The sequence below is a fragment of the Mustela lutreola genome, chromosome 1 (genome assembly GCF_030435805.1).
Source record: "Mustela lutreola isolate mMusLut2 chromosome 1, mMusLut2.pri, whole genome shotgun sequence".
Taxonomy (NCBI): domain Eukaryota; kingdom Metazoa; phylum Chordata; class Mammalia; order Carnivora; family Mustelidae; genus Mustela; species Mustela lutreola.
The window spans coordinates 71423817-71449946 of NC_081290.1; the positions used below are offsets into that span (position 1 = coordinate 71423817).

Here is a 26130-nt window from a genome sequence, read left to right on the forward strand (position 1 = left end):
CCTGAGATCATGACCTGAGCTGAAGGCAGCTGCTTAACCAACTGAGCCACCCAGGGACCCCTCCACAACCTTTTAATTTGTATTAATCCAATCAGTGAAAGACGATATTTTAAGTTGAAATTTTCTCATAATAGAGATAGCTGAATATTTCTTGAAATGTTTACCAGTCCTTTAGATTTATTCTGGATTTATCTTCCAACCTTTGGTATCTTGTGTTCTACAACATTGCATCATTTCCATGAGATCAGATCTGTTTTTGTTTCTCCAATTCTTACATGCCATTCACTATGGCAACAACAGGAGGATAAAATTAAAGAAAATGAGCAGGTTATTAAGCATAATAAATTGCTCCACCTTCTCTGAAGCCTAGTGACTTTCCAAATGGGAAGTATATAATTTTTAAAGATTTTATTTACCTGATAGAGAGAGAACGAGCTGGGGAGCAACAGAGGGAGAGGGAGAAGCAGGCTCCCTGCTGAGCAAGGAGTCCCATGTGGGGCTTGCTTCCAGGATCCTGGGATCATGACCCGGGCTGAAGGCAGATGCCCAACTGACCAAGCCACCCAGGTACCCTTCAGAAGTGTATTTTTAAGTGGTATTCTTGGGGCGCCGGGGTGGCTCAGGATCCTAGGATCCGAGGATCAAGCCCTGAGTCTGGCTCCCTGCTCAGCGCGGAGTCTGCTTCTCCCTCTGTACCTCCCCTGCTCATACCTGTGTATCTGCTCTCTCTCTCTGAAATAAGTAAAATTTAAGAATAAATAAATAAATAAATTGCATTCTTAAGAGCCCCAGTATTTGCCATAGAGCAGACACAAAACCTCTAGTTACACCTGCTTGTTTGCATCCCATATACCCTGGTTAGCATCTATTCTTTTGTGTCCCACTAGGGGGTAACGTTGGGCTAAAGACTGTGACTTTTCCTGTGATTGAATTTTAGACCCACATTTAATGCATTCCAGTTAAAGTTTCACTTCTCCAGTCAAAACTAAATGGATACATTTCCCCTTCATGCTCCAGACAATCAGGGCTGAGGAGCGCAGAGCCTCAAATTCAAGTGTAACTGAAATGATATTATCGAGAAGAGCTTGACACAAGCGTTCCTCAGACAGTGCTCCGTGGACAATGCTCTGTATTCTGTTATGAAGGAATGAGAAGCCACAGGACAAAAGGAAGAAAAGATTAAACAGAAGGGAGGTGATCCCTGACGCAAACATTACCTAACATTAAATATTTCCACAGCATTTTATTTTTGCTTAAAATGTAATTTCCTCTTGGGTTCACGGCCTGAAGCTGGCAAAATTTCCCTTTGTAGCCCTGCCAGCGCCAGCGGGTCTCATGGGACCAGGAGTTCATCCTCCCCAGCTGCGGTGCTCTGGCACGTTCCCATCAGGACCTGGCCCGGGACACAGGTGACCCCCTGGTGGCCTCCCCTGACAGTCATAAGCTCAGAACACAGTAGGTAGAAGCCGGTTTTCTGTACAAAAGCATGTAGTAAAGTCATGTACCAAAGCTGAGCTAGTTCGGGTGACTCTTCAGCCTTTGAAAGATTGTCCATGCCTCCAAGGTTACTTCCCTTTGTCGCACACTTTTTATCTTCTCTGCAAAGGAGGCACTTCAGTTGCTCTCGTAAAAGCTCCTTTAAAGGTTTTATTTATTTGTCAGAGAGAGAGCAAGTGAACAGTCAGGGAAAGCGGCAGGCAAAGGGAGGAGCAGGCTTCCTGCTGAGCAAGGAGCCCAGTGCTGGATTCGACCCCAGGACCCTGGGATCATGAGCTGAGCCCAAGGCAGAAGATTAACCGATTGAGCCGCCAGGCATCCCCACACAAGCTTCCTTACAATGTCAAGATGATCCAAATTAAATGAGACAACCCTTTAAGGACTTAAAGGTGCTACTTTGTAATTAAAGCCTTGGAACACCTGGTTGGCTCAGTCAGTAGAGCTTGTGACTCTCAATCTCGGGGTTGTAAGTTAAAGCCCCACGTAAGGTGTAGCGCTTACTTAAAAATAAAATCTTTAAAATGGAATAATATCTTGCCAGAGTATCGATATCATGTCGGCCTTCAGCATGAGAGCTCACAGACAGCAACACCAGCAAACAAGCCGTGAATGCTCTTTCCCAAATGTGGAGACAGGGGAGGGAGAGAGAGAAGTAGAAAGAGGGAAAGAGAACATACGTGACAGGACATATGATCTCGCTGAGTGAAACAGCCATGCTGAGTTTCAAAAACATCAAGAGTCAGGGAGGCTGGCCCCCTTAATAATGTCCCCGTTCTATTTCTGATGGGCACCCCTAACCTTGATGAGCCAGGTTGTGGCAGTGCTGAGGGCCAGGTAGGCTCAAGCAGGGCAACTACGAGCTGACACGCCGCCATGTTTTCTCTGACTCTCTTCCCATGCACAGATGGAGCCTTTGGAAACCAGAAGGGAAACCATTCCCCAGCATAGAGTCAATTACCTGAGAGCCTGGTGGGAAAAAAAAAAAAAAAAAAAAAGACTAACAATGAGTCCAGGGAGTTGGCAAGCAGAGGGCAGATTGGTGGAGCCACTGCTTATGGGAATAAACATCCTCCCCCCACACACCTCTGCCCTTTCCAGATCCACCCCCTCTTAATCGTCTTTCTCTCCCCACGCCAGAACCCCCACCCCCACTCCCCTTACTCCCGCCACCAACTGCAGGTGCCATTCAAACTCTTGTGAGAAAAAAACTAACCTGGGGATTTTAGTGAACCCTCTGGTTCCTAAGAGGAAGAAAGGAGAAGATTTGGTGAAACCACTCAGAAAAGCTAAACTTATGGGCAGACTCTACCCCTAATACTCATCCTTCCTTCCTCTGCCTGTATTTAAAAATACATATTGTTAATATAGTAAGGCCTGTAATGCCATGAATCAGAGAGCCATTTGGATCCAGTAGTCCTCAGACATGGGCCCTTGGTGTCCTGTCCGGGGCCCCATGCTTTGGGGGGCTTTGTCCACCCACTCAGGCTGTACGGATCCCTAAATACTGCTCCAGAAGAACCCCTGAGACTGGTCCATGGGGCTGCATTACCCTCCCCTTCTAGAGCACATTCCAGAACCGGCCCCATTATTCCCTGCCCACACAGCCTTAAGCCCCTGCCAGGGCCTGGCAGGTCCCCAACCTCCTGAGAGCAGATCCATGTGTCCTAGATGTGGGCATCCTAGAGCAGAAGGTATCTGTGAGTCGTCTGTTGGGAGGATTGTTTCTGGAGCCCCCGTGTATAAGACAGGGCATCACACCACACACACAAGGCCGCTCATGGTAAGCTATGGAGGGGGTGATAAGAGAAGGGGATAGGCTTAAGGCAGCTCCCAAAAATGCTTACAGTGCGACTCTCAGGTTGACAATCTTCCTTCAGAAAGGAGCAGTAATTATTTACTCATTACTATGAAATCAACTTATAAAGGACCCATTAGACCTTAACAGGATATACATAAGCGGGGCAGGGAATAAAAGTGAATCTGGCAATCTTCAGCTTCAAACTTGTTTTATTTCCCAGTGTTTAAAGAAACTCAAAGAGCTTTGGACACTTTGCAAGTTGTCAAAACATATGTTAGGCACAGATATGAACAGTCAGGTTTTTCCCTGTGAGAAGTGCTGGTAGTTCACAGCACTTTGCTCCACAGCCCTGACAGGAGATCCCAGGCAGCCTCTCCTCCGGAAGTTTATGTCCCAAGTGCTTTCCCTTAGCACACGCTGGACAGCTGGGAGTGGGTGTCAATTACCGTCTCACTCTGAAGGCAGGCCACCTCGCCCCCAAGAAACATCAGAATTCATTTTATAATGGAAATTTAAATCTCTCTGCTGCTTCTTACTATTTACAGTAAAACGAATCCCCTTTGTTTTTAACCGGCAGCAACAATTGCCCAGTTATCAAGTTACAACCACAGAACGCATAGGACGGTCTAATTGCTTTCATAGAGATTTTGATTTCGAATGCTTCATATGTGCAAACAAAACATTCAGAGAATGCATGTAAAAAGACATGCTTTACCTGATTCAGATTATTTGATGTCCTTAAGGGTTTCCAGTACAAATCACTTGTTCGAATTCAGATCGACTAATTTAAGTTTAAAAAAGTGTCAATTTTCATTTTTATAGTTTAATAGTGGCTTTCTGAGAAAGCAGCCGCCCACCCTTCTTTACTCTTCTTAAAGAACGTTACTGAGGACTTCTGCTTCTAAGTACTAAGATGGGGTCGTTTGTGTCAGACCCACCCTATTTATTAAAGAACCACTGGCAAAGCTGGGTGAAATACCAAAAAACAAAACTGTTTGAAGGCGTAAGAAAGCTCTCAAGGCAGCTAGCACTTGAGGGACCAAAGTCCTAGAAAGAAGGAATATTCATGGAGCTGATCCCAGCTCCCTTATCAGGATTTCCCTTTAAGGAATTTGTCCATTAATCAGTAGAGGGCCGGAGAGGCGGAGAAGCCAAGTAGAACATGGTGGCAACGAGGAAAGGTGCTGAATAAAGCATTTGGTAGTCTCTTGAGGCTGGAGAGAAAAAAATGGGAGTGCAGGAATGGCGAGGCAGCAAGGACACAAGGAGCCCAGATTCCGGACAGAATGGCAGCAAAGAGAAGTCAAGTCTACATCAGGTGCTGCTCATTGCTAAGCAGCATATGGCCAAGAGGTTAAGAAGCTGAGCAGACCTTCCAGCATTCTCACTGAACAAGGAAAATAAAAACCAGGAAGTTCAAATGGAAATCCCAGAAGGAATTTTTTTTTTAAGTTTTTGAAATATTTTATTTAGGGTGCCTGGGTGGTATGCACATTAAGTTTTAAAAAGTACTATTGCATACTTTTAAAAACTACTGTTGCAAACAGTATAACTTTTCTATGCACTGGAAAACCAAAAATTTAATTTGACTAGCATTTTTTTTAAAAAGATTTTATTTATTTATTTGACACAGAGAATGAGATCACAAGTAGGCAGAGAAGCGGGGTGTGGGGGGGAAGCAGGCACCCTGCTGAGCAGAAAGCCCTATGCGGGGCTCTATCCCAGGACCCTGAGACCATGACCTGAGCCGAAGGCAGAGGCTTAACCCTCTGAGCCACCCAGGCACCCCACATTTGACTAGCTTTATTGTGACATTTCCTTTACTGCAGTGGTCTGGGACCCAACCTGAAATATCTCTGAGGTATGCTTATGTATCAATTCCCATGTAATACACATTTAAAAATTTATTTATTTATTTATTAAAGAGAGAAAGCACATGCATGAGAGAGAGCGAGGGAGAGCACAAGCAGGGGTGGGGGGCAGAGGGAGAGGGCAAAGCAGACTCCCTGCTGAGCCAGGAGCCCAATGCACTGCAGGGCTCGATCCCAGGACCCCAAGATCATGACTTGAGCCGAAGGCAGACACTTAACATACTGAGCCACCCAGGCGCCCCCATCCTGTTGCACACCTTAAATACATACAATCTTCATTAGATGAGAAAATAGGTGACGTTATTAAGGGGGCCCTAATGCAGTAGGACTGGTGTCCTTATAAAAAGGAAAATGTAGACGGACACACACACGCAAGGACACCATGTAAAGGCAAAGGCAGAGATCAGGATGGTTCTTCCACCTCCAAACAGGCAGCAAAGCACCAGCAGGGTGGGGAGAGGCATGGGACAGATTCTCACTCATAGTCCTCAAGACGTCTACCCTGAAGCCACCTAAGTCTATCTCAAGAATAAAACTAACTTTGTCCATTCCATGTTTAAAACCTCCTCATTTATTAGAATCTGCTTGGCATGACCGTGCTGTCTGTATCTCTTGCCTGGATAATTCCTACTCACTCTTCAAGACTTGGATCCCATCTGTGCCTTCCTCAGGAGGCCTCCCAAATGGCCGCGATCTGGGTTAGATCCCCTTCTTCTCTGCTCTCCAATCACCTGGGTACATCTCTAACACTGCACTTAACGTAGTATATAGTAATCGCGTATTAATGTGTCTGTCTGCTCCTGCCTTAGCACAGTGCATGCAGAGGGTGCTCAATAAATGCACGTGGAGGAATCATATTCATTGCATAAACAAGAAAGGTAGAACAGCTAGAATGGTGGAACAGCTCTGCCCAATGAATAGGTACCCCAAATGCCAACCCCCTTCAGCCCTTCCAAGAGCTACTCAACAAGAGAGTTTAGCAAAGGATCTGAGCAAAGAGGGCACACCTCAAAAGAGACAGGCCCAGAAATGCGGAACAGAGCAGAGTCCTAAAGGAGAGCTTCTAAGGAAACGAAACTCCAAGAAAGTTTTTTTGTTACAGAACTCAGCTCAGCAAAGAAGCCATCGGGAGAATTTTCGAAAGGTCGTTCTACAGATCAGAGGGAAATAATGCAGAGGAAGCTATATTTTCTTATCTGTGAGTTTCAAACATTTTAAAACCAGTCACCTGTGTGTTCCCAAGTGATCATTTTGACCCCACAAGGAACGTGTAGAAGAGAGAACGTTTACGGAATTGTGAGCGCACAAACATGTTTGCACGTGACCCAGGGTGCCTCCACTCCAGATGCTCTCCCTCGTCTTCTTCCCTCCAGACCCAGCGGCCTGGGCGCCTCAGGTGTGGGTGATCTCCATCCTCTACCCCTTGGCATTTCACAACACACCAGACTCAAACAGCAAAGTGAACATTCAAAGCGAAAGTTCAAGATGGTCATTTCTTTCCTTGGCCCTGCTCCGTCACGCCCTGCATGAGATAAAACCCGTCTTTTCATTAGCGTCAGGGCTGTGTCTGTCCCAGACATCTTGCCAACAGGAACGGCAATGGGGTGATTCACTGTCTGGCCAAGAGGACCTCTTGGCATGTCTCTGCCTTCCGTGTGGTGTTGGAAACAGGCAAATCCAAGCAACAACCGCAGACCTCACAAAGAACGCTTCCCAACTAACCTCAGTTAGTCTTTGCTCCTTCCCCCGATGTCCTAGTCATAGTCACACTAGGGCTGCAATCCCTGACCTTTCACCGAGTCCTCTCTGCCAGGCAGAATGCCCTGCGCTGACATTTCCATTCGTCTGGGAGATTGGGAGGAGGGATGGGGGAGGGAGAGGGTCCTGAAACTGGGCTGTGACTTCTAGCCCAGTAATCTTGACATCCTGGGAACGTCAAGCCTGACTCTCAGCTACAATGGCCCCATTCCTTCCACCTTCATGCAGCTCCTGGCTGTCCTCGGTCAAGAGACCTGGGTTCCAGTCCTGCTTCTCCTTCGGAATAATAGCTGCATCCAGGGTGAGTCATGGAATCTGGAACTCAAGATCTCAGAGTGTGAAGGGACCTTTCACATCTTTCAGTAAAACCTTTTCGTTCAATGCCTTGGTCCCCTAGGACAGCCTGCAAAATGGTCATGCAAACTCTACTAATAAAATGTAGCGGTAGTGAACATATATTATGCCTTGTCTAGATGCCGCTCATAGTTATTGTGCCAAAATCTTACTAGCATTAATTATATCCTCACAATACCACTGTAAGTGTAATAATGATGACCATCCCCGTTTTACACACAGGAAAACACATGTAAAGAGAGAATAAGTTACCTGAGGTCACATCGATAGCAAATGGCACATTCAAATCCAGGTCCTTCTGACAATCAGGACAATAAGTTTGTTGCTCCTAAATGATATTACGCCAAACTGCTTAAAACCCAATGCCTCAAGGGATGAGAACTCTTACCTAAAGTAGCAGCACCTTCTATCTCTGATCACACTGACTCGTAGAGTATTTTTTACACTTACCTGAAATCCGTTCACCTGTACTTTCCATGCCTCAGCATTAATGCTCTTCCTTAATTGTGTACAGAACAAATCTCACCATCCCACTGCATCTGCCTTCCAGTGTCTGGGGACAGGAATGTTCTTGAAGTCACCTCTTCCTCTTCATTCTCTGGTCCCTCCACTGGGCCTCAGTCCCTATAAATCACATTTTTCTAAATTTCATATATCACCTTCCATACGTCTTCCACCAGCTTCTCCTGAAGATGAAATGGAAAAAGGTGATTTTAGGGGCGCCTGGTGGGCTCGGTTGGTTAAGCGTCTGCCTTCGGCTCAGGTCGTGATTCTAGATTGATCCATTTCGGGCTCCCTGCTCAGAGGGCGTCTGCTTCTCCCTCTCCCTCTGGTACTCCTCCCTCTCCTGCTCTCTCTCCTACTCTCTCTCTCTCTCAAATAAATAAAATATTTAAAAAAAGAAAGTGATTTTTAAAATTAGAAGTATTGCAATGTTTATTCTTTCCTTTGTAAATCCCCCTCATAATGTATAGAAACCAAGTTAAAGGGTATATATTTCATGTGGCTTTCTGAAAACTTTTCCTATGACCTATTAAGAATATATATGAGTATACCTAGCCAATCTACACCTTCAAAGCATAAGAAAATATCGTGTCATAAATATGTTGGGAAGTTGGTTTGGGTATCACAGAGTGACAGAAGGTTTGAGGGTCAGACAAGCCCTAAGTGCACCACTGAGTGGTTACATGATTGAGAAGCTTCTTAACCGCTCTGCGCCTCTGAATTTCCTCGCCCGTGAGGTGAGATAACATAGTACTTTTTCCAAAGGGCTATCATGCAAGGACTTATGCGGGTTAAATCTTGTAAAGTGCTTAGAGAGGCTCCGTACATACTGGGTAAGTGAATGAAGTGGGTACATCTTTCAGAGGCTTAAGATCATTATGTACACCTGGTGCCAAACAGAGAGTGATCCATTAATAAGAATAACCTAATGACGCAGGAAGACGCGTCGTAAAAGTGAAGAATTGGAGTTCAGAGAAGTACTTTGTCCCCACTTGCTCAGCTAGTGAACATCTTGGATAGAACTGGAGTGTGGGCCTCTTTCTCTTAGTTACTAGGCTGTGCCACCTTGGAATGACAATGGAGTGTTTTCTTCCTTAACGCGCAGCTTGATGGTCTCTGTCTTTGGGCTGGGCTGGACCAAGAAAACCCACTGGGGTCCTCTCCCCACCCAATTCCTAAGGGCAGTCTCCCTCATTTGCATATTTATGCATACACATGTAGACACCAATGGATCACTATTATGCACAGTTCTTCAGACAAACCCAGATAGACACATCTGGATCCCAACTGACACAGGTGCTCCTGGTAATTTGCTATTATAAATATTAAGCTGTAATGGGCATCAACCTATATAAGACTTTTTTTTCACATTTTGGCTAACCATTTTAGGGCAGATATCCAGAAGTAGAATTACTAGATCAAAGGATATGGACGTTATCTTTGCTCGGTGGATACTGCTAAACTGTTTTCCAAAAGAATTACACAAATTTATAATGCCATCATTAATACAGTACTGCTATTATAATCATATTTTTCACATTCACAATTTGTAATTAAAACAGTCATTCACGTATATTTATAAAGTAACTTTATGATATGAAAAGGTAAATATAGGAATTGGGAGGGAGACAAACCATAAGTGACTCTTTTTTTTTTTTTTTAAAGAGAGAGCATGGAATTTTTATTTTTTTTATAGATTTTATTTGTTTATTTGACACAGACAGCGAGATCACAAGTAGGCAGAGAGGCAGGCAGAGAGAGCGAGGGGGAAGCAGGCTCCCTGCCTGATGTGGGGCTCGATCCCAGGACCCTGGGATGATGACCTGAGCTGAAGGCAGAGGCTTAACCCACTGAGCCACCCAGGCACCCCCCATAAGTGACTCTTAATCTCACAAAACAAACTGAGGGTTGCTGGGGGGAGGGAGGTTGGGAGAAGGGGGTGGGATTATGGACATTGGGGAGGGTATATGCTTTGGTGAGTGCTGTGAAGTGTGTAAACCTGGTGATTCACAGACCTGTACCCCTGGGGATAAAAATATATGTTTATAAAAAATAAAAAATTAAAAATTAAAAAAAAAGAAAAGGTATATATAAATGTTATTATAATTATAATTTTGGTAGAGATAAGGTATTAATTTATTTGGTAAAGAAGGTACATTACTTTATTAATGATGTAAAATATATCCCCTCTATTTGTATAATTTGTATTTCTTCTTTTATAAATTATCCCTTCTATCATTTGCACAGTTACCTATACAACTACAACACGGTATTTCCTACTGGTGGTGAATGAGAGAATTATGGGAAGTTGTAGAACATTATTCAAATGCACAGCCTTACCCTGTTTTATTTAATATGGAGACATTTTGTTCAGTGATTCCTGACCACAGTTCGCACGAGTTCAGTTGTAAATGTCACTCTACATTTTCAGAGAGGAAACAGGTGTTTAGTACATGAGGAACCTTCTGCCACTCCTTAGCTATTTCATAAAAGGGCTGTTACCCTTGTTCACACTGACTTATCCTTCACGTCTTCTTTGGGCCAGAAGAGCAGTTTGATCCTTTGGGGACGCCACCCTCTACCCTACTGTTCTCTCCAACCTGAAGCAAACTTTCTCCTACTTCCCCGGGCCTCTCAGAAAGGGCGAGGTAGCCTGCTCCTTGGAATCCAGAACCGTTTTCCTCTTGCAACCCTCCCTTGAGGGTCTCCTCATATGAGGCCTTTGATTTCTGCTGCTTCTTTGACCCTTTGTATTGGCAGCGTGTCTGGCACATCTCAGGTGCTCGGTCACCATTGAACTAAACTGACACTGTCTTCTGTGGAGTTCTCTGACCATGTCTATTAATATCCCAGAGGCTCAAGCTGTCTTTCTGCCTATGGTCTCAAATAAGTCAGTTTCTTTATCCCACCACAGGTCCCCTCTTTCCACCTGCTCTTACTGGTTCTCACCTTTGCTATTTCTAATGGATCTTTTCCTCGTATTTTCTTCCCTTCTAATGACTTCCATTTCACCCCCTGGTCTGGTTTATCATATCCTGCCTTGGAAACATGGAAACATCTGCCTCATGGAGCAAAAGAACTTTTCGTTTACCCTGTTTCTCCTTCAAAAATGTACTGTATAGTACAAATCCAAAATTTTTAGTCCAAATCTAAAAATTCTATACCAGTCCACTGCCTCCAACTCTTCATCAGACAGGTAAGTAGGTAGTGTTAGAGGAAAGAGCAAAGAGACAGTGCATGCCCCCTCCATTTTACTTCTCAAAAAAGTAAAGGTTGTGTTCCCTCTTCAAACAGCCACCATTCCATTTTATCTCAGATATAATTGCACGAGTCAAAAATTTGAGTCGTGCTCAAGTGGATGATTCTTCTGTCCTACTGGCATGGATAGAGGTGACTCAGTGATATCTAGCAGTTGGGTGGGTTTATCTGCAGAATCCAAGACAGCTGCATTCTTATGTCTGGCACCTAGAAGGGCCTCCATGGGGCCTCTCCAGTGTGTGAGAGACTCGGAGGAGCTGTATTTCTTACATGGTGGCCCAGGGCTCCAAGTGTTCCAAGGGACTAAGAAGCTGAAAGGGCTTTTATGATCCAGCCTCAGAACCACAGAAAATCAGTTCCATCTCATTCTGTTGGTCCAAGCATTCACAAGCCTGCCCAGATACAAAAGGGAAGAGCCATGGACCCTCACCCTTTGGTGGGAGAAATTGGTGATTATACTTTAAAACTACTACAGATGGAACATCGTGAACAATTTCGGTTAGGGTTGGGGACTAACCAGTTGATAGCAGCTGTTCACTAGAATTAGCTGGGGAAAATGCCCTCACTCCTTTTACATTTAGTCTCCCCATATCAAACATTTGCAATCTCTGCTTAGCCATCAGACTCAACCTAATGACTCCACTCCTGTGCACTCCCTAAGATGACCAATAGCCTTAGAGCCAAAGCCTACAGGCTTTTCTTCATTTTTGTCCTCCTTTGACATTTCTAAACTTCATGCTAGTCAAGACCCCACCCTTCCTTAAATTGTTTTCTCAAATACCATGGTTCCATGACTCAATACACTATAATTTTACCTTTGAAGGCCATTCTTCCCAGACCAGAACTCTGGGTATCCCTATTATCCCTACATTTTGACCCATGACCTAGTCCTGCTGTTCTCAGTCCTGTTTAAAGTGTACCCTCTTTCATCACATCCATCTTACTTATTCCCAAATGCCTCCCAGCCCTGATTTCTTGCTCCTTTATCATGTTATATAACATTTCCTATGGTAACTACTTACCTATAATCAATACCCTTCTCTTCCAAGAATTCCAAGACTCTAAAGGCCGATCTCAACTTCTTGCCCCTAAAGTCACCTCTTCTTACACTCTCATGACAATCAGCTGTCACCATCCCTGAAGCTACTACCCATGTTCTTAAACTTAGAGTCATCTCTGAAAAATTTTTGACTTTCTACCCAATCATTCATAAAGATGTACTGTCTACCGTATTAAATACATTTATGTGAGAACACTTTATGGTCTGTAAAGTACTGTACATGCATAAGGTGATGATAACATGAATTCACATTTGGAGCAGATGTTCAAGGTCAACCCTCAAGCTGGCCTCAGTGGACTTCTAAGGTCTCATCTTTTACCAACTTCTTATCCTCTCTCCTTCCCCATCATCCAGTGTCTCAGGCAGGCCAACAGATCACATTCCCATATATTCGCCCTGCTTTCCCCACGTCTCTGCCTGTATACATACCACTTACTTGCCTCAATTGCTCTTTATTTCAACAGGTGTTTGCAGAGGAGAAAACCCACTGCCGTCTTCTCCTCTCTGTTTCTCCAGAGCCCATCCTACCTTTACAGTTGACTTCCGTGACATACCTCCAGCATCCCCTAGAAATGGCTGCACAGTACCTACAACCTGTTCTCACAGAGTATTTGGAAATTATTCTCTAGGGGGGTTGAGCCTCATTTTCCCTGCTCTTCAACCAAAAGAATAAATGAATGCTCACAATAAATCTTTGCACAAGAACAGAAGTAGGAAAAGCTCCTCCTTCCACAACAAACACACTTGGCAATATTTAATTTATCAATATAGGTAAGTTAGCAGTAGATTTCACACCTGGGGATGTCTGTGGATACACATTTTACCCAGAAGGAAGCAAAAAGTGGGAGTAAAGATGACTTCCCACTGAAGGGAAGCCTAAGAGCTACATCTGCTGCGAAGGAACCTGCCAATGTCTTTTCCAACACACTCTCCTAAGAAAAGGGAGGGGAAGGGAAGGGAAAAATAGGGAAAAGAAGAGAAGAGAAGGGAAGGGAAGGGAAAAAAAAAAAAAGGAGCAAGTTATAGCTCACATTTTAGAGCAATTTACTATTTGCTTTCTAGTATGTCAATGATCTCATTCGATTTCCTCTTACAAAAAAGTGTTCAAACGAAACGCTTTATGTCTTTTGAAAGTTCTGAGTGTTCTTGGTTTCTGCCTGGGAATTCTCCGGGTCTGGATTTGGTGGTTGGAAAGCAGAAAGTTAATAGGAGAGAAAAGGAAGCTGAGAAGATGCCTGCAAGGTTCCAGGGGAGTCAGAGGAATAAAAGGGGCGCACCATTCTCGCTTGGGAGAGCTCCAGCTCGGCAGGACCTTTTACCAGGATCCCCAGAGACCGCTCTTGTCAGGCTGCCCCAGCCAAGGGCACGCGGCCAGGCTCGGGGTGGCGGTGGGCGGCTGCTGCGGTGCGCCCTCCCTCGGACACGCCGGGCGCAGACGGTCAAGTGCGCCGCGAAGGCTCTCGCGCTGGGAGCGGCTCCCCAGGCGCGCGGCAAGGTTGCACGTGGGAGGGATCAGGCACGTGGGAGGGACCTAGCACGCCCCGGACAGCTCCCAGGCCCGGGTCCGCGGAGACCCGACGAGCCGCAGCCAGGGAGCGGCCAGCTATATAAGCCACCCGGCGCGGGCAGGGCGCACGGGCGCAGCCAGCCTGCGCGTCCTGGGTTCTCCTGGCACTAGGGCGCGAAAGCGGGAGGCGCGGCCCGGCTCAGCTCTAGTGTAGCCGCTGCCCGCGAACCCCCTCCCCCGAAGTCAAGTCAGAAGCCGGTTTGCTGTCCGGGAAATTCCACCTTGTGGCGGCCCGAGTCCATCAGTCCTTGCGCCCGCTCGTCGCTCCGCAATTTGAGCGAAGATGGTGGGCCCCACAGCCTTGGACGTGCCCCCGACGATGACGGTCAAGATCTTCTCCGCTGGCGTGGCTGCCTGTGTGGCGGATGCCATCACGTTCCCGCTGGACACCGTCAAAGTCCGGCTCCAGGTAGCGAGTGAGATGAGTCTGGGGAGGTGTCTCAGGGCAGAGGGGGGACACCTATTCTGTGCGCCCTTTTGGGAATGGCTTTGGTTTAACCACTCCGCAGGTGGGGCCGGTGGCCGCCTTGAAAGTGTGGGCTTGTCACGGAACTGGATGCGTGAACTGGAATTTACCTGAGATTAACTGAAGAACCACAAGAAACCCCAGAAGATCGGTTGACCACGACCACTGCCAGAGCCCCCAGAGTTAGGGCGCACTATGTGTTCTAAGAGCTAAGACTGTCGGCCTTTCCCAAGTCTCCATGTCAAGTTCTTTGCCTTCCTTACTTTGGTGGGGGCATCTTCCCATCGGCCGTTTGGGGGTTCTGGAGGATTTGTACAGGGAGGGTAGGAATGTTCAAAATGGGCATTATAGCTAACCTCTCTCCATATATGTACCTAGAGAGATATAGAGATATCTAGAGGAGATGTTACTGAGAAGGGAAAGGGAACTGGGAGCAGGAAAACAGGGGGAAAAATCTTGGCTGCAGGTTTCTCCACAGAGGACAGCCTGTTGCCAGTCTTTGTTTTTTCCTCACCAGTTAGGACCTCCTCACTCAATTTTCACTTCCCTCTGACCTGTACCTTTCTCATTTCCAGATCCAAGGTGAATGCCAGACCTCCAGAGCCATCAGGTATAAAGGTGTCCTGGGAACAATCACCACTCTGGCAAAAACAGAAGGGCCAGTGAAACTCTATAGTGGGCTGCCTGCTGGTCTCCAGAGACAAATAAGCTTTGCTTCTCTTCGGATCGGCCTCTATGACACTGTCCAGGAGTTCTTCAGCGCGGGAAAAGAAAGTAAGCAATGAGCATCCCTGGGCGGGGCAGACAGCCAGAGACATGCCCTGGGCCCAGCTCTGTTCAAGCAAATGTTACATGCGGGGTAGTGGTCTTCATAACGAACTGGCAAGCAGACATCCAATATTAGCTTGATACTCACTGTTCGTAGAAAGAAAAGGAAATGTGCAAAATCAGTTTTTCAGATGCCGATTTATACTTATAAAAGTCACCTGATCGGTCATGGAAATTTGGGGCATAATTTGGATATCCACCTGGAGAAGACAGATGGGCTGGAGAGTAAGGGGTAACTCGAGGTTCCCCAAACGGTGAAGTCTCACAACAACATCTGAGGAGCGTGTTGAAAATCCAAGTGCTGAGGACTGCCCTGTTCCCTGCTCCCTGAATCTGAACTGCTCAGGTTGGGACCAGGGGATGGATGTTTTCACAAGCTTCCTGGAAATTTTTGGCAGGCACAGATTTGAAAACCTTGGTTTGAAGGGCAGAAAACCAGACATCATGAGGAGAGCTGAGAGGACAGGGAAAGGAGTCCCTCATTGCTCTCCAAGAATTCCTGTTAGTTTAGTCAGCATTTATTTGAGGCCACACTATGAGCTGGACTCTATTCTAAGTGCCTCAGATACATCACTGCTGGAAATATACTATTATTTGTATCCTTTAATAAGAGGGGAAACTGAGGCACAGAGAAGTTTTAGAACTTGCCCAAGGTCACATAGTTGGAAAGGGGCAGAGCACCAGTTCAAACCCAGGGAGTCTGGCAGCTAACTTGTCTCTCAGCCACTTCACTGCCCTGCCCCCTGCATGTGATTCTGGGAATCATTTAATCCAACAGAGTTGTGAGATACAAAGTGTTATCCCCACAGTTAGGTAGGGAAACTGAGGATCAGAAAAGTTAAGTAACATCAAGATCACCCAGCTAGCATGTATCAGAGTCACTTTCTTATGGAGTAGACAAAAATGAATATGTTAAGGGACTACATGGGCAAAGTTCATCATTTCTGCTTCAAGTAACTTTAGGATGGATGCGAGGGCGATCGGGCTGCGACATCTGTCACCCCATTGATCCGGCTGGCTAGACGGGTGTCCCTTTCCTTCCTCACTGCTCTGTGTGTGTCCCTCCCAAAGCTGCACCCTTGATCAAAGAGGATGACCTTCCCCGATAAAGGAAGACCATTCTTGAGTCAAGGATATAGGAGTAGCTGCATTCCCCTGCTAGAAACTTCCAAACAAGCTCTCAAGGTCCATTAGTAGGAGTATGTAGTGTAGTCAAGATTCCGAGACTCCAGACACATCCAAATGAGGCACTGGTGGTGGCAGTCTGTTTTTCTTTAAAAAAAAAAAAAAAAAAGTCACTTTAGGATTACATAACTTTATGGAACAAGTTATAAATATTAGTCATACAAACAAGGAATGAGTCTACTCTATACAGTTTCAAAGTAAAGTCTAGATGCTTTGAGATCAATACTGCATTGTCCTGTTTGTACGTGTAACAAGAGAGGAATCACAAAGGATGTAAAGCTGCCCATTCTGGTACTTTCCTTCACAGTTGATTGTCCTGCCCAATTGGTGAGTACTTCGACACTAAATTAATAGGACCTATCTTAGCAGGATTCTCTGTTATGCCAATTCCATGCATTTTGTTAGCTTTATTGAGGTGCCATGTGCCCCAAACCGTGTTCGATGCATGGATTATAGATTTCTGTCTAGGCAAGACCTGTGAGCTTTGAGTAGGTTGGTAGATGGCTATGTACTATGACACATGCTCTTTAGAGCACTTAGAAGTAATGGCAGGATGTTGGGCACATGGAAGAGGAATATTTTACCGAGCCTTGGGGCATGTTTGGGCCAGATTTTCCTGAAGAACTGACGTCTGAATCGAATCTTGAAGGACCGATAAGCCTAATAAGGTAAAGTGGTGAGGAAAGACCTTCCAAGAGAGTGAAGGTCATGTACAGAGGCTCAGAGAGGAGTGGCAAGAGCACACAGGGCAGAGAGGGAGGACTTGTTGGCAAGGAGGGAGAGGCGAAGCCCAGGCAGGAAGGAGTCAGATCACAAGGAACCTTGCAGACCATGCTAAGAAGTTTAGATTTTGTCCTTACAGTGATGGGAAATCATTGAAAAATGCTAAGCAGGAAAGTGTCACAAACCATTTATATTTTTGAAAGATCACTTTGGCAGCAATATCTAGAGGATTTATAGAAAAAGGGCCAGAAGGGGGTAAGTTAGAAAGTAAGAAACAACTGGGTTAGGCTACAACAATGGCAATAGGGAAGGAGACTAGAGATCAGAAAGATTCAGGAAGTGTAGCTGACTGAACTTGGTAGGCAGCTGGCAGTAAGGATGAGGGAAAGCCTGCGCTGGATATGGCCTCTGAGGTCTTGGCGAAAGGTTCCATTCATGGAGGGCAGGAACATGAAAGCTGTCTTGGGGGAAGGTAAACCTTAGGGAAGGTTGACACTTGAAGATGTATAAACAAGTAACATCCAGTCAACACATGAGCTTAGGAGGAATGTCTGAGCTAGACTCCAGAGAGTTACAGGTGGAACCATCAGTAGGGTCAAACAGAGCAGAGAGATCTAGCATGGAAGGGACTGAAACATGATGGATGTGACTAACAAAAGGAACCCATGGTTTTCCTTTGCCAAAACATCGGAGGCCGAGTAGTAGAGATGGAAACTGGCTTGTAGAGGACTGAGGAGGAACTCTAAGAAGGGCCATGGGAAGTAAAGACAGAAAATATAGCCTCTATTTCAAAGGGCTTGACAGGGAAATGAGAAGGGGACTGGTGGACAGGATGAGTGTCACAAGATAAGATTATGAATGTGGCCCCAAGTGAAGGGGATTGTAATCGTCAGATCTTGCCCATTAAAAGATGGTTATCTATTGTATGCTCAGCTGCTGGACAAGCATGAGGAGAAGAGAGTACAATCATATGGTTATGAAAAAACTTATGTACTTTCTACATGCAGGACAGTATGTTATATGCTATACTGATATTATTTTAACTCACGATAACTGGTATGAGATAAATATTATCTCTATTTTACAAATTAGGAAACAGACAGACTGAGAAAGTCCTTGATGAGTACATGTTCTTGAGCCATACTTTAATGGATCCAAGACTACTTATAGTTTATTAAAGAATATCTATCTTGAGTGACGTAAGCTAATTTTTAAAATTTTCAGGTCAAAAATCACTTTCTTCACTTCTTTCTTTTTATTTTTGTTTCATTTGTAATCTGTTGTAGCCTAATACCACCGACATCCCATATGGGAGCCGTTTGTTCACTTGGGATTTTCCTAAGACTCTGAACATTACACTGACAAGAGGAAGGCTAAGCATCATTGGTGACTGGTACCTGCTCCCAGTTGGAAAATACTGGAAAAGAGAGCTAAATATAGAAGAGAACTAAGCACGGTTTAAATAGGCATTGCATTTTCTTTGTCCTTGAAAGTCTTTATTTATTTTCTAACTCTAGTCAACTTCAAAGTTTCTAGGCCTAAAGTGATTTAGCCCATACTCAATACATGATCACAGCATGTACAAGCATTAAGGAAATAGAAAAGATATAGAGAGATACAGTAATAGTAACTACTAAAATTAAAAAAGACATAGAGTTGCCCTCTGGGTCTTTTTTCTTTTCTTTTCTTTTTTGCTTGATAAGTATCTTTTCTCTCTGGATAGCAACACCTAGTTTAGGAAGCAAGATCTCAGCTGGTCTGACGACTGGAGGGGTGGCAGTATTCATCGGGCAACCCACAGAGGTCGTGAAGGTCAGACTTCAAGCACAGAGCCATCTGCATGGTCTCAAGCCTCGCTACACCGGGACTTACAATGCTTACAGAGTCATAGCGACAACAGAAGGCCTGATGGGCCTTTGGAAAGGTAATTGACTTCAAGGTGAATCTGATCATTATTAAAACACATATATCTTAGGGGGTGCCGTGGTGGCCCAGTCGGTTAAGCATCTGCCTTCGTCTCAGGTCATGATTGGAATAGAGTCCTGTCATTGGGCTCCCTCCTCAGCGAGGAGTCTGCTTGTCCCTCTCCCTCTCCCACTTCCCCTCCCCCCAACTTGTGTGCTCTCACTCTAGCTCTCTCTGAAATAAATAAATAAAAATAAATTAAAAAGAACACCTATATCCTGTCAGCACCTTACCGTATAATGAAGCTGTTACACATTTTCTTTTTTCTAGGAACTACTCTCAATCTGACAAGAAATGTCATCATTAATTGTACAGAGCTGGTTACATATGACCTAATGAAGGAAGGCCTTGTGAAAAACAAACTCCTGGCAGGTAAATTCCTCTTAGATACATAACCTGTGGGTCTACACATTTACAGTTTCATCCTGGAGATTCTCCAGGGATGTTGTAGTGAATCCTTTAATCGTAACAGTTGAAAAAACTAAGTAATTTTGAACACTACAGAACAAAAGAAAAAACAAACCAAAACCCCAAAACACTAACTTTTAGAAGTTTGCTGCAACCAATTTTTTTTCTGCAACAAAAAGAAAGTGTAACAGTATTCTTACATCAGCATCATACTCATGTAATACTAGTATATGGGACTTTGGTTAGCATCTTATTCTTTTTTTTTTTTTTTTTTAAAGATTTTATTTATTTATCAGAGAGAGAGAGGGGGAGAGAGCGAGCACAGGCAGACAGAATGGCAGGCAGAGGCAGAGGGAGAAGCAGGCTCCCTGCTGAGCAAGGAGCCCGATGTGGGACTCGATCCCAGAATGCTGGGATCATGACCTGAGCCGAAGGCAGCTGCTTAACCAACTGAGCCACCCAGGCGTCCCTAGCATCTTATTCTTTATATAGCATAACATCCCACACTCTATCCAGATGAGCTGGTTAGGTAAGGAGCCCATCAGTGTTTTCATCCAAAAGTAGTGCCATTGGATAGGTTCTTAAGACAGTCTAACAGGTTCTAGAGACATTGAAATTCTCCCTGGACAATGACTTTAATTCAACCAAAGAAGTATTAGGTGCCTATGTCTCGGGCATTATGTGATACCCTAAGGGCACAGAGCAGACTCACAGGATATTTTCCTAGAACACTAACAATCCCCTGTGCCACGTACTCTTTGTCATCTTTTTTGGTAAGGGTAAGTGAAAGCTTCCTTGAGATACTTTATTCATTGATGAGACATCCACATTGGTCTTCTGATATCATCGGGTTTCCGAGGATCTGATAGATAACTAAAAACTAGAAGCTTCTTCCAAAAGTCTGCTGCTGATTTGTTTCATTGATCTCTTTTAGATGACTTACCCTGCCACTGTGTGTCAGCCCTTATCGCCGGATTTTGCACAACGGCCTTGTGCTCGCCAGTGGATGTGGTAAAAACCCGATTCATTAATTCTCCACCAGGCCAGTACACAAGTGTGCCCAACTGCGCCATGACAATGTTCACCAAGGAAGGACCGCTGGCTTTTTTCAAAGGGTAGGATATGGTCTTCTCTGTCTGTAATGCTGTGTTCAGGCTATCTGTATGCTTTGGGAAGCTGTCTCTTCTAAACAGTCGACCAGCATTAGTCTATGCCGTATGTTTAGTGTTTATTTTTCCTTGCCATAACTATCACCAGTTACTCTGGGCCAGAAAACTATGATATTAAAATGTTCTCAGCCTTGATCAGAGGCTCATTTAAATTCAGTGACCTCTCTCTTGGTCCCAGCCTATTGGGAATTGGACAGGATTTTGCGTGATCAGGACTAGAGAACTATAAAGTGAAGGGAAAGCATAATAGAGGGCTACACAAAAACAAGATGTGATTTTTGCTATTAAAATAATTTTTTAGAGCCGCCTGGGTGGCTCAGTGGGTTAAGCCTCTGCCTTCAGCTCAGGTCATGATCTCAGGGTCTGCGACTGAGCCCCGCATTGGGCTCTCTGCTCGGCGGGGAGCCTGCTTCCCCCTCTCTTTCTGCCTCCCTCTCTGCCTACTTGTGATCTCTCTCTCTGTCAAATAAATAAATAAAATCTTATAAAAGAGAGAATTTCTTAAGTTTTTAAAATTTTTTAAATTTTAATTCCAGTTAATTAATTCCAGTTAGAGCTGTATTAGTTTCAGGTGTCCAATATAGCGATTCCACACTTCCATACATCCCCCAACAGATCTTGTAAATAATGCTGCTATAAACATAGGGGTATATGTATCCCTTTGATTTAGTGTTCTTGGATTCTTTGGGTAAATATCCAGTAGTGTGATTGCTGAAATTTTCACTGTTTTAATTTGATGGACTCAGATTTTTTTATTGTATTAAAGTCAAACTAGAGAAAAATCATTACCACTGACATAGCAAAGTCATGCAGAAAATGATGTGGTTTGAATAATTATTATGCTCACCTTGAAACCAGTATTGCATAGTAGGCCACTTTTCCTGTTAAGTAGTATTACATTGACTACTACCTTCCTGAGAAAGTACAGTATGAGCTACTGTATGGATGCACTCTGTAAGGATTAAACTGGTGATAATATAGCCATTTCTATAACCCTTTAAAATTGTAAGGCAATGCCTCAAACTTTATGAAATAAGCATAAATGTACCATACACATTATACACAAGCTTTTCAAATCACCATAATTAGCACTAATGGTATATGAATACAAATGAGTTATATTATAAAATTAATTCAGAATGGATATCTCAGTTATTGACCATTAACCATTTAACAATACTTTCATTTTTTCAAACTTGAAAGCTTTTGGGGATATATGCTGTAGCAAGGATGAACCCTGAAAACATTATGCTGAATAAAATGGGCAAGACACAGGACATATATTGTATGATTTCACTTATGTGAGGTATCTAGAGTAGTCAGATTCATACAGACAGAGGTGGAATGGTGATTACCAGAGTCTGAGGGGAGGTGGGGGGGTAGGGCATTATTATTTTTTTTGTTTTTTAGGTTTTATTCATTTATTAGAGAGAGCATGGGAGCATGAGTGGGGCTGGGGGAGGGGCAGAGGGAGAGGGAGAATTGGGCTCCCCTACTGAGCAGGGAGCCTTGATCCCAGGACCCTGAGATCATGACCTGAGCTGAAGACAGATGCTTAACTGACTGAGCCACCCAGGTGCCTGGGAATTATTGTTTAATAGGTACAGTTTCAGTTAGAGATGATCAGAAGGTTCTGGAGAGGTGTAGTGGGGTTGCTCCCAATGTGAATGCACTTAATGCTACTGAATTATACACTTAAAATGGTTAAAATGGTAAACTAATGAACAATATACCACAATTAAAACACACACACACACACACACACACACACACAAATCCAGGAGTCAGGAGAAATGTATTGAGACCTTAAGGTAACCAAAACCTTTGGGGCATGATTTTTATAGGCCAGATCTCTTTTAAAAAATCTATCCAAAACAGAGTTAACTGATGACGTCTTTTTCTCTCTGAATGTCTTATTGCTGCAAACGGGCATTCAAAATCAATCATTTGGTCTGCATGGTTTGACAGCATAACAACAACAAAAAAAACAACACAAAAAAAACAGAAAACAAACCACCCAAACCTCCCCCCCACCCCCCAAAAAGAAGAAAAGTACCTTGATGGTCCTTGACGTCCTTAACGGTCTAAGGCCAAGAATTGCCAAGATTGGGACAGCACTAATTTCTTCACTTTAGAAAATGGTCCACTTACTCATTGATTTTTCTTAGCTTTCTTCTCTTCCTCTTTCAACAGATTCCTACCTCCCATTCAGAAAGCAGAGCAAAAGATAGCAAGAATTTCCTTGCTCCTCAAAAAAAGAGAGTTACGGAAAATGCCCCTTCAGAAAGGACACAAGATTTGGTGTGGTGGGAAGAAAAGCCGTTTATGTATTTGGATAGATGTGATCATTCGGGGTTTCGTGGTTCTGAAGCAGTATTAGACGGCTACATAAAACATTATCTTAGGCATCGCTGGAAAGGGGAGGAATAGGTCATTTTAAATGTCTTTATTTGAGGAGAGTGGTGCAATGAGAAGCAGAAACTGTGTGATAATAGCTTTAAGAATTCCAACAAACTCAAGAGAATGATGACATGCCCTCTTCTAGATTTGTACCTTCCTTCTTGCGATTCGGATCCTGGAACGTCATCATGTTTGTGTGCTTCGAACAGCTGAAGCGAGAACTGACGAAGTCAGGGCGGACCGTGGACTGTGCCACATAACCACCTTCAGGAAAAGGCGGTAACACACCAGGGGGAACCTTTGTTGACCGGATAACTAAAATCAAAAACGAAAACAAAACACCTGTTTCCCCTTATTTCACCCTAAAAAGATAAAGGAGTTCTGATAAAGAGTTTTGGACTTTTCAAAGAAAAATGGGTGTTTATTTCCTGTGACTTTTATTCTCAGTGTCTCAGGAAGGAGAAAGCAAAATTCTCAGCATGCACCTTAGCTCATGCAAGGTGCAAATAAGTGACTTCATTTGATTGGCTGTTTTGAGAGGGTGGGAGCCTTACGATTGAATATGAAGAAATTTAACGTTTTCATTATAATTCAAGTTCACAAGAAAGGAAAACGGCTGCATTTTATGTTTATAAATACTTAATGATGAACAGTTCTCAAGAAAATGCTGTTTCCTTTTATTAACCCAGTTGTCAGTTAATATATTCAGTAAAGTATTCCCAGTACCTTTGAATGTTTGCCATTCGGGGTCTATCTCTGAATGTAAAATTTGCGGTGCACTTCTAGCAAGTGAAGGTCTTTAGAATCAACAAGCGTAAACTTACTTTGAATGTAATTGGCACAGATTTCTAATTTTGGGAGTCTGTGTTTTATGGCATTTATAACAACCTCTAATCTAAGACACTATAATCTTTTGGGCATATTGTTATTACAATCATGATATCTGTGTCAGAAGTGCAGAATTTTTGAGGCAGAAGGTACCTTGGGTGAGACAGAAGAATAGTCTGGGATTCCTAGTGAGATAAAAACAAATCTTCATGGCATCTTTCCAGCCAAGCTAAATTCATCATTAGCACCTGTAGGAACCTTTTTCTTATGCCCACAAACTGAGTGCAGAAGAAATAGGGAAAGAATAAACAGATTAGAAAAGAAGTGTAAGACAAAACCCAGGCTTGTTTTGAGCCAAAACCGAAGAATGGAGGAAGGTGTCATTCTATTTGTTTTCATCAGCTCCGCATTCTGTCTACTGTTGTGTTTTTCCCCCTTGACTTATGAGGTTTCCCTGGTGCTTATTTCCCCTGCTGTTAACTGTAAAATGGTCTTGTAGCAGAGGTCTGCAGTATCCCTCATCTCTTTGATCTCACCACTCTAGCGCATGCGCGCCTCACTTCCTGTTGTCCTTTCGGCATCTGTCTAGGGTCTTCCGGCCAGCAGAGCCATCCGTGTGCGCCTGCGCATGGCACACTCGAAGAACGGGAAAGAACACACCCCCTGGGAGCCGCCCTTGCCCAGTAACTGATGGGAGTTTGTGTATAAATACTTTAGTCCCCTCGCCCTCACCCAAGAACTCAAAACCCAGTTACACAGTGTTATTTTGCTTAATACAAAACCCTTTATGGGATGACTTCAGTCCCCTCACTCCTTTACCAGTGTTTCCTGGGATCACCGCCCAAATGAATGACAAATCCTTATTCAAGGTCTGATTCTGGAGGAATCCAAACTAAGACAAACCACAACCTTGGAGTAGCATGCTTCTGTCAAATACAGAAGAAAACATAAAAGTTCGTTTCTTCGCAGTCAGGAAGTAGGCTGTAGTGACAAGATACTGTCCCTTGATCAAACTATAGTCAGGCTTCTCTGAGCTGCCCTTTTCTACTAAATACTCCATAGGCATGTCTTCAAGAGCCCAATTTAACAAGAATCGGACTGGATAGGTTTAGCCAGAGTCCCTCACCCTTCATAAATACCACCCTTGACAACTGATCAAAAATTCCTCTTCTACCCTTGATATTGGATCAATTCTCTTGGATTTTCTATGTACACATTTAGATCATTTATGACTAACTTTTCTTTCATTCCATCCACTAGTTTTATGGCACTAGGCAGAACTCTAGCACAATTTTGATTAGATATGCTGTGACAATTTAGATTATTCATCAAATGTTCACTCTTTAGCCCTTCCTAATAGAATACATGTTCCTGTTCCATGGATGTTGGACTTGACCATGTGATTTGCTATACAACCAAGGGAATGTGAGTGGACACGATGTGAGCAAAGGCTTGAAATACCTGTGAGCCATTGGACTTCTTGTGTTTCTGCTGCACCATTAAAGAGCATACCTCAGGTAGCCCACTGGTCCCAGATGAGTAGATCACATCAAGATGACAGAAGCCAAAAACATGACCTGTGTTTAAGTTTTGCTAACCAGGTAGCAAAGCTGCCTGGTTAGCCTACCCATGTGTGAGGAGGGAATGTTTGTTTTTTTGTAGCCACTAAGATTTTTGTGTGATTGGTTGTTATGTGTTGTTATTGTGGCAAAAACAGATACAAGTGGTAACATCCTTTCTTAATTCTGATCCTGATGTTTTACCATTAAATATATTGGTTAGTGTTTATTTTATAGATATAATTCATAAAATTATCTCTTATTTGTTAAGTTTTTAACATGAATGGATGTTGAATTTTTACCAAATGCTTTTTCTGCAACTTTTAAGATTATGTGGTTTTCAAATGTTAATGTGGTAAGTTTCATTAATTTTATTTTGGGAATTAACCTGAGCTGCAATTGATCACACATTAAAACAACGTATCTATATGTAGCTCATTATTATTTAATATATTTATTTCTGGACTTCAGTAGGTTTCTATTTTATTTAGCATTACAACATCTAAAATGACACTGGCATATAATTCTTCTTTTTCATTGTTCTTGTTGGATTTGAGTCACCAACACTATGAAGTTTCATTGTGTCTACCCTTCGTTATGTAGAAGAGATTGTGAAACTGTCATTATTTTATTCTTAAATCTGTTAACTTACCACTGTGGAACTGTGGGTGTTTTTTGTTTAATTAACATATAATGTATTATTTGTGTCAGGGGTGCAGGTAAACTGTAGGTTTTTTAATGGAAAGATTTTTAACTCCTGAATCCACTAATAGTGCTAGGACTTTCTGTTTCCCTATTTCTTCTTATACAGTTTTGTTTTGATAAGTATATTTTTCTAGAAATGTTTATATTTCATCTAAAGTTTCAAATTTTTGAGGTGATCCTTAATATATTTTCAGGTTTGCAGGATCCGTAGTGATGTTTCATATTTA

General features: G+C 43.5%; 1 protein-coding gene across 1 annotated transcript; it reads left to right on the forward strand.

Moving 5' to 3' along the window:
• The first annotated feature begins 13689 nt into the window (after nucleotides 1-13689).
• On the forward strand, nucleotides 13690-25906 carry UCP1 (uncoupling protein 1). The gene is made up of 6 exons (XM_059168281.1): nucleotides 13690-14076; nucleotides 14709-14907; nucleotides 18593-18793; nucleotides 19105-19206; nucleotides 20177-20357; nucleotides 22957-25906. Exons 1-6 carry the CDS (start codon nucleotides 13951-13953, stop codon nucleotides 23069-23071), a joined length of 924 nt encoding a protein of 307 aa, XP_059024264.1. The 5' UTR covers nucleotides 13690-13950; the 3' UTR covers nucleotides 23072-25906.
• Nucleotides 25907-26130: the final 224 nt, after the last annotated feature.